Source organism: Miscanthus floridulus, chromosome 10, assembly GCF_019320115.1.
Source record: "Miscanthus floridulus cultivar M001 chromosome 10, ASM1932011v1, whole genome shotgun sequence".
In the NCBI taxonomy this organism is placed as follows: domain Eukaryota; kingdom Viridiplantae; phylum Streptophyta; class Magnoliopsida; order Poales; family Poaceae; genus Miscanthus; species Miscanthus floridulus.
Window position 1 is genome coordinate 117,418,065 of NC_089589.1, and position 8,376 is coordinate 117,426,440.

General features: G+C 50.3%; 2 protein-coding genes across 2 annotated transcripts; one reads left to right on the forward strand and one right to left on the reverse strand.

The window, feature by feature from the left end:
- Nucleotides 1-4,955: 4,955 nt before the first annotated feature.
- Nucleotides 4,956-5,546, reverse strand: LOC136489395 (uncharacterized). The gene has a single exon (XM_066486042.1). The coding sequence runs from the start codon at nucleotides 5,544-5,546 to the stop codon at nucleotides 4,956-4,958; it is 591 nt and encodes a 196-aa protein (XP_066342139.1).
- A 2,021-nt stretch (nucleotides 5,547-7,567) lies between these two features.
- Nucleotides 7,568-7,903, forward strand: LOC136489396 (uncharacterized mitochondrial protein AtMg00860-like). The gene has a single exon (XM_066486044.1). It carries the CDS (start codon nucleotides 7,568-7,570, stop codon nucleotides 7,901-7,903), a length of 336 nt encoding a protein of 111 aa, XP_066342141.1.
- The last annotated feature ends 473 nt before the right edge of the window (nucleotides 7,904-8,376 follow it).

Genomic DNA, 8,376 nt, shown 5'->3' on the forward strand with positions numbered 1-8,376 from the left:
CGGAATCGGAAGCGAGCGTCGTCCCCTCCTTGGCCGGGCCTTCCGGTCGGAGACTGGATCGCTCTTCCGGCCTATCGTTACGTATCTGGGCCGGCCCAAGAGGCGCGCGTTGTCGCAACGTCATCTGCTGGGCCGAGTTTTTGCTGGGAAGCGGGCCCCTTCGAGACCCCGGGTCTATGAACCCGACAATATGCTTGCAGTTAGCAGGGTCTTAGTCAATCAATGAATGACGCTTGTATTAAGTTAAGTGCCTGTTGGATGCCATGGCGTGGATTATATAATATTTATTTAAGTTAGAACTCTTATGTGTGTGTTACAATGTGATTATGCTATGCTGCAAAGAGTTTGCTTATAACTTCTCCACTACTACATTGCCATGACCTTGAAGTTGCACAGCAAAGTGGTTGAAAAATCGCAATGTTTGGTCGGTTTTGGCAGTTAATTTGGTCATGTCCCATTAGATTTATCATTAACACTGAAATGATGCTTTGGTTTGTTTGTCACATGTTTGTATGTTGTTTCTAATTAGTTTGCCAGGTATCGTACCTGGACTTTCTGACCATGCCCCTGTATGTCAAAATTTGTTAGTCTGCCAGGTATCGTACCTGGACTTTCTGATCATGCCCCTGTATGTCAAATTTTTTTACTGCAGTATGTTTGTGTATATTTCAACTGTAGGTTCAGTGTCAATGCTTTGGCTCAGTCTTTTTCAGATGTTGTTACATGTTCTCATTAAGCATAGGGACATGCTGTGGTGCCCTATTGATGTTTGCTTCCATCTTTTATTGCAACTCCAATTTTATTTGACATATATGTAGTGTCTTGTTACTTATTGGGTGATTCGTCAGCATTGTTCTCACTTTCCTGCGAATTACCCTCAGTAGCTAATGGTGTTATCAGATTACTAATCAGTAGTTGTGCTGTGGTTAGTCCAGCCGATGAGGGTCATTAATCTCCTTAAGGATCCTAGAAGAGCACTTATGAAGGAATATATCTTAACTTTCTTTTTTCTCCCACCAAAAAAGAAGTTTGCAAGTTCAGTTGGTGTGATTCGTTGGTTATTGGGTGCGCATCTTGTATCACATTCGAGTTGTACACCGGTCAGTTCAAATTTATTTATTTTACCCTTGAATTCGATTTGTTTGTCAGGTGTACAACTATATACTACTTTTTTTGTAACAACCTTGAACGGTATTATGTATGTATTTTTTTATAAACAAAGTACGAGAAAACTTTGTGTACATTTCCAAACAGGCTTCTCAACACAGGTATGCGCCCCGGAAGGGAAAAAAAAGAAAGAAAGCAGGTGTATGCGGCACGAGGCGTGGCATTTTGGTCTGCTGGGCCTAGGGGAAATTCGGAAAAGCCCCATCGCTCTTTACAAAAAAATATAGAATAAAAAATTACCGTGTTACCCCGAGACTCCAATTCCCAAATCCGCGCTGCCCACGCCGCCAGCGCACAACACTGGGGGCGAGTGCAGATGGCGGACCGCTGGGCGGGAGGAGGAGCCCGCGGAGGCGGCCAAAACCCTGTCGCCGCCCGTCCCTACGGCCCACGCGGCGATGTCGCCCGTCCCCACGGCCCACGCAGCGATGTCGCCCGTGCCCACGGCCCATGCGCCGATGAGGTACAGGTTCCTGACCCCTCCCGATTCTCCCGAATTGAATAAAGAGAATTCTCTATTTGGCGCTAAAACAAATTAGTCTTTCATATTTCGCACTCAAAAATTTGAATTTCCTTATCTAGCACCAAGTTGAAATTTTCTTTCGTAAATAGCACTGCCGTCAATTTTTACAGTCCATCGGTTAGTTGACTGATTTGACCTTGTCAGTTTTATCTCCCTGTGTCCAACATACCCCTCCGCATCCAATGTGCCCGAGCCCCCGATGGCCCGATCCAGCGACCTTCTTCCTCGTGTTGTGCGGCCGAGCGCTTCCGCGAGGAGAGAAAGATGGAGCAGATGATCCCGTGGCCGGTGGCGCCTAGCACCAGCTACACGCGTCCTCTGGTGGGGCGGCCTCACCCGTCGGAGCCAGGCCGTTGTCGCGGCTCCTAGCGGCAGCGGGGCGGGCTCGCGGGCCTGTGCTCCGGCCAGCCAGCTGCATGGCGGAGGCAGCGCGGCCCCTCCGGCCAGCACACGGCGTGGCAGCCTCGCCAGCCGGCAGTCACGGCTCCTGGCGCACAGACCACGAAGGAGAGGGAGATTTGGGTGCGCCAAGGCCATGCGGTCGCAACTCGCCAGGCATTGGTGCGCTGCTGCACGACATCGTGTTCCTCCTCTCTTCTGCACGACACTGCCACTTCGCATGGTGTGGCGGCGCCGGATTGTCCTAGCGCCACGTTCAAATCTACTAGCTTTACATGATCTTGCGCACCTCGCTTCAATCTTCTGCCTTAATGTCTTTTGTCGTACAGACTCCATGAGCAAAATTAATCAGATTCGATGAATTTTCCAGTTGTCTTAGCTTCTTTACATGGCAACTTGACAAAATTTGATGATTTTTTTAGTTGCTCCTCTCTCAGTCTCTCATATGTCCTTTCCGGAGCCCCTTCTCAGCTTCCATCTCAGATGGTTAGCCACAATGATTGCATCACCGCTATGTGCCTAGAGCCTCGGACCTTGTTGGCGGCTGGTGGCTGGCTGTGGCGCAGCAGAGGTGTGAGGCACGCGCGCTTGCCATGTTTCTGCGCTCTTGCCACCGCGTACGTGTCCCTGCTCGACAACCACGCCCTCGTCTATTAACGAGCCCGTCTAACCCGCGATTACCATACAAACAGAATTTTTTATGGGTTGAGTCGGTTTTATGATTTTCTTATCTGATAAACTTGTGGAGTACTGTTACAAACAAGAGCATTTTTGTCATTTTACAAGCCACTTAACATAGTCGCTAGTGAAAGTAGACGGCAGTGTCATATATGGAAGAAAATTTCAACTTGGCGCTAAATAAGAAAGTTAAAATTTTTTAGTACTAAATACGAAAGACTGATTTGTTTCGGTGCCAAATAGGTAATTTCCTCGATTAAATACAACATATCAGTGCTTTGCAAATCCTGAACCATGATAAGGTCAAGGGTATCTGTTATGAACCATGATCACGAACTGGATAGAACGATAGCAGGAGGGAATTTGGAAAGAATTGGGGAATCCCGAGGAACAAGAGTTGGGGGCTCAGGGTAGAGACAAGACATCATGTCCACCTCCGACCAGTTATGTATTCAGACATTCAGTTCATGTTCATTGGTAGCCAAAACAGAGTAGCTCTCCTCTCTTGCACACCAACACCTCTAGGGCTCACACCTTACAACTCTAGTTCACCTGTTAGCACGGAATAGAGCTCACGCATGGTGTTACCTGAAATGTGACATCAGAGTCCAAGGGCACAACTTATGTTTGCACAAGACAATGATATACATGTTTCCTTGTTGGGATCCATTTTCTTTATTTATATATACCATTAGGCTTTATATATCACAAAAGATTGCTGTTAACACAATCCACAATTCACGCTATTGGACGAAAACAACTGTCTATACAAACTATGAAACTAACTTCTGCTGTATATATTGGTTCCTACATACGAGTATGCAGGTTGATTGATCAGCAGCCCTAAAGTAAATTAAAACTGAGAGCTCCTGCACAATCTACAGACCAAGAAATCATCCAATGAATTATCTTTTTCCATAGTGTTCCAGGGAATAAAACATCCCCAGCACCCTGAGGGGTTTATAGCAGTTAACAGTGAAACATCGTAATCATTACAGGTTCTTCAACCAACAAAAGCTCATATTTATCCCTCCCAGAAAGCAACTAAAGCTCATATTTATCGCCCACGCGCTGATGGGGAACAGGTATAGATAGTCCTGACCCCCTCTCAATTCTGAATTGAAATCCTGAAGTGGTCTGTTTTGAACCTCCATGGAATTGAATACGACATATCAGCGCTTTCCAAAGCTTGTTGTTGAGGCCTGCATCAGATTTGCAGGGTAAATAACAAATTTCACCTGCCTTTTCATGCGCGTAGCCCCCAACTAGCCTTCAACTTTCCATCTGCTCTCGATCTATCCGTGTCGCCCCCCATCCGTGTCGCCCCCCCACTTGCATCATTCTCTCCCAGGCATCCTTCCAATCGCCGAGCACGTTGGGCCACTGCCATTATCTTGTCTACAGTCATTGACCATGCCACCCTGCATGCTGAGCCTAGGTACCTCCGTTTCACACCCATGGCCACCGACGGATCGCCGGCGACGTGAGATAGACGAGAAGGAAGCAGAGTACGCTAGCAGGGGAGGAGGACCCTCCTTTTGCCCGATTAACTTTTACTGGTTCATTCATAGTTTGCTTGTCTTCCACGATACGTTAACCTAGCTGCAGCAGACACTGACCACATGGGTCCACCAACACATAGAAACATCATGCACAAGATGCTACTGAGTCTTGACGTGGTTCTGCAGCAGGCATGCTGTAGGTTCCCGTCTACACCCGCCTGTCCTGGTTCCACACATGTCTGATGAAAATGCGATCACGACCATTGAGCATTGACTTGGGTAGGCCATGAAGCTTGAAAACATTGTTAAGTAGGAGTTTAGCTATATGCAGCAGGGCCGTCTCTAGGAATTGGAGGCCCGTGAGCGAAATAGGCCCTAAAATATATAAAATCATGTCTAATAAAACAAGGCATATACTTTGACTTAATAATATAACTCCAATATATGTGATTTCATATAGTGTTTAGCAATCTATCAAATAATTAATGCTAAACAAGTCAACATAGTACTGACCTCATATTCTACTAAAAAGCATCATCCGTCTAGTGTTTCTTGAAATTAAATCCTCAATTATATCTTCATAATTAATCTTCTCCAAGATATCATTTTCAAGTGCAATCGTCGCTAGCCCGTTGAGTCTTTCTTGTGTCATAGTTGAACGCAAGTAAGACTTGAACAACTTCAGTTTAGAAGCTTATTTCTGCAGACGCAACAGTCACAGGAATGGTTAACAAAATTCTGTATGCAATAATAGCATTAGGATAAAAGGGGCGCTCTTTCAAAAACTTCAAAATATCAAGAGGACCCATTGATTCCTTGAGTAAATCCTGTATGAAAATTAACTCCTCAAACAATTCATTCCCATCAATATCTTTCTGTTCTCCACTCTTCAGTGCATTCTCAATATTAACACAAGCAGCCATCAAACTCGTGTCATCCAAGGACCACAGTCTATCTGAGGTAAACAAGAAACCAAAAGTTTTTTCATACTCTTGATACTGCTCAAATCTTCTGGTAAGTGAAGATATAGCTTGATCAACAATAGGTATAAAATAATCAATCCTGAATAACACCTCTGCAGACTGTGACTCAGTAGATGCATCATCAAATTGTCTTTTTCTTTTGATTTTTCGCCTTTTGCGGAACTCTGGATGAATATCCATCTCTAGTGCAATTTCTTTTGCAGCTTCTAATGCTTTTGAAAATCCAGTTTCTCTGTACTTTTTGAAAAAGGAAATCAGCCCTTGTACAGATTCAATTGCAATACCAATAAGCATATCTTTTTATTGTGGTTGCTTGCTAATCAAATTAATTGCAGATAATATCTCATACCATATAATACTTGAACACTAAAAATTCAAAGCCACCAAGGTCATTTTTTGCCAATGATTTAGCTTCACTACTTGCCAATGGATCTGTTATGGTGGGAAAACACGTGGGAGGAGTTCCGGGGCCTATGCTAGCAGCGCTTCGGACCTCCGCTCAGCACCAACCACTTGGCCGACCTGGCGAGGCTACCATTCACCTCCACGGTGGACGCATACATGGACGCGTTCCAGGCTCGTGCGGCGCACACGGGCCACCTCTCGCCACTTCAGAAGGCACAACTATTCACCGGCGGACTGCCAGACCACATCCGCGTCGACGTCGAGTTGCATGACCCACAGGACCTCCAGCGCGCCATGCGGCTGGCGCGTGCATACGAAAGGCACAACGCTCCGGCTCTCCTTGCCCTGCCTGCGCCGCCGGGTCGTGCACCGCGCCGCTATACTGGGGGCAGCAGGAGCTACCGGCACCAGCGTCAGCCCAGGGTGCTGCGGCCTCGTCATCATCATCATCAGCGACCACAACGGTCCCGCGCACCTTCAAGCGACTATCGCCGGACGAGATGGCAGAGCGCCGCAAGCAAGGCCTCTGCTATAATTGTGACGAGCCCTATGTGCGCGGTCACAAGTGTGCCCGCCTGTTCTTCCTCGAGGCGAAGAACTACATCGTTGAGGAACCCAAAGAGGTCGACACCGTGCCGGCCACCGCGGCAACAACCCAGTTGGCCTTCGACCCCGAGGAGCCCCTGATCTCCCTCTCGGCGATCACAGGAATTCGAACGGAGGACACTATGCAACTCCGCGTCTAGATCGGTGCCCACGAGTTCAGGGCGCTCCTGGACTCCGGTTCAACGCACAATTTCATCAGCCTTCCCGCCGCCTATCGCGCTGGCCTCTGCTTCCGGGACAGCCACGGCGCGCACGTCACCGTGGCGAATGGCGACCGCGTCGCGTGCCAGGGCTTCGCTCGCAACGTCGCCTTGCGGATCGGCGAGGAGTTCTTCATGGTGGACTGCTTCGCCATCCCCCTGGACTACCACGAAATGGTGCTCGGCGTCTCTTGGCTGCGCGCACTGGGTCCCATCCTCTAGGATTTCGACGACCTATGCATGTCCTTCGTGCACCACGGCCAGCGAGTCCTTTGGAAGGGGCTTGGTTCCACCCGCACCAACACTCCTATGACGGGCCGACTCCATGCCGCGTGCGTCCACGCGGCGCGTGGCCTCGAACCGGTACTGCTGGACCGGCTACTGAGCACGTACGATGACGTCTTCGCCTCTCCGGCCGGCCTACCCCCGGCACGCCCGTGCGACCACCGCATCGACCTCAAGGCCAACACAGAACTGGTGGCGGTGCGGCCCTATCGGTACCCTCACCTCCAGAAGGATGAACTGGAGAAGCAGTGCGCCGACATGCTCCAACAGGGCATCATACGCCCAAGTACATCGCCGTTCTCAGCACCGGTGCTGCTAGTCAAGAAGCAGGACGCGTCATGGCACTTCTGTGTGGACTACCGCGGCCTCAACTCCACCACAGTGAAGGACAAGTTTCCGATTCCGGTTGTCGAGGAGCTTTTAGACGAGCTTCGCGGGGCACGCTTCTTCACCAAACTTGACCTCCGCTCGGGCTATCACCAAGTCCATGTCCACCCCAACGATGTGGCCAAGATGGCGTTCCGCACCCACCATGGCCACTTCGAGTTCTTGGTCATGCCATTCGGCCTATCCAACGCTCCGGCCACGTTCCAAGCGCTAATGAATTTTGTCCTGCAGCCGTTCCTTCGCCGGTGTGTGCTCGTCTTCTTCGATGACATTTTGATCTATAGCTCGTCCTGGACCAAACACCTCCAACATCTTCGCGTCGTCCTCGACGTCCTGCGTGCGCACTACCTCCACGTCAAGCGTTCTAAGTGCGCGTCTGCAGCCTCGTTGGTCTAGTACTTGGGCCATGTGATTTCGGCCAATGGCGTGGCCATGGACAGCGACAAGGTGGAAGCAGTCACCACCTGGCCGCTGCCGCGTTCTGCGCGTGGACTGTGCGGCTTCCTCGATCTCGCCGGATACTACCGCCGGTTTATCAAGAATTTCGGTGCCATCGCCGCCCCGCTGATGTTGCTGCTCAAGAGGGACGGGTTCCGATGGACAGAGGAGGCCACCACGGTCTTCATCGTGGATTGCGACGCATCAGGGTCTGGCTTCGGTGCCGTCTTGCACCAGGGAGAAGGGCCACTGGCGTTCTTCAGCTGGCCCTTCATGGCGTGGCACATGAAAGTCACCGCCTACGAGCGTGAGCTCATTGGCCTGGTTTAGGCAGTGCGCCACTGGCGGCCGTACTTGTGGGGGCGCGCATTCATCGTGCGCACAGATCATTACGCGCTCAAGTTCATGCTTGACCAGCGCCTCTCCATGATACCCCAGCACCACGGGATTAGCAAATTGTTTGGCTTTGATTTCAGGGTGGAATACTGACCGGGACGGCTGAACATGGTCGTTGACGCTCTGTCCCGTCGTGATGGCGACACTATGGCCTACCAGGAAGCCGTAGCTTCCAGCCGGGAGGGTGCAGCCCGCGGTCTGGAATCCGCATCGCTCGCGGCGCTCTCCAGCCCATCCTTCCACCTCTTCGACGAGCTGCGCCAAGAAATCATGGCGTCCCCTAAACTCAGCGCACTGAGGGACGTCGCTGCCAACGGTGATCGCGTGGAGGCGTGGCGTGTCCGCAACGGTCTCATTCTCCACCAGGGACGCGTGTTCATGCCCGAGGCATCTCCGCTGTTGTCCGA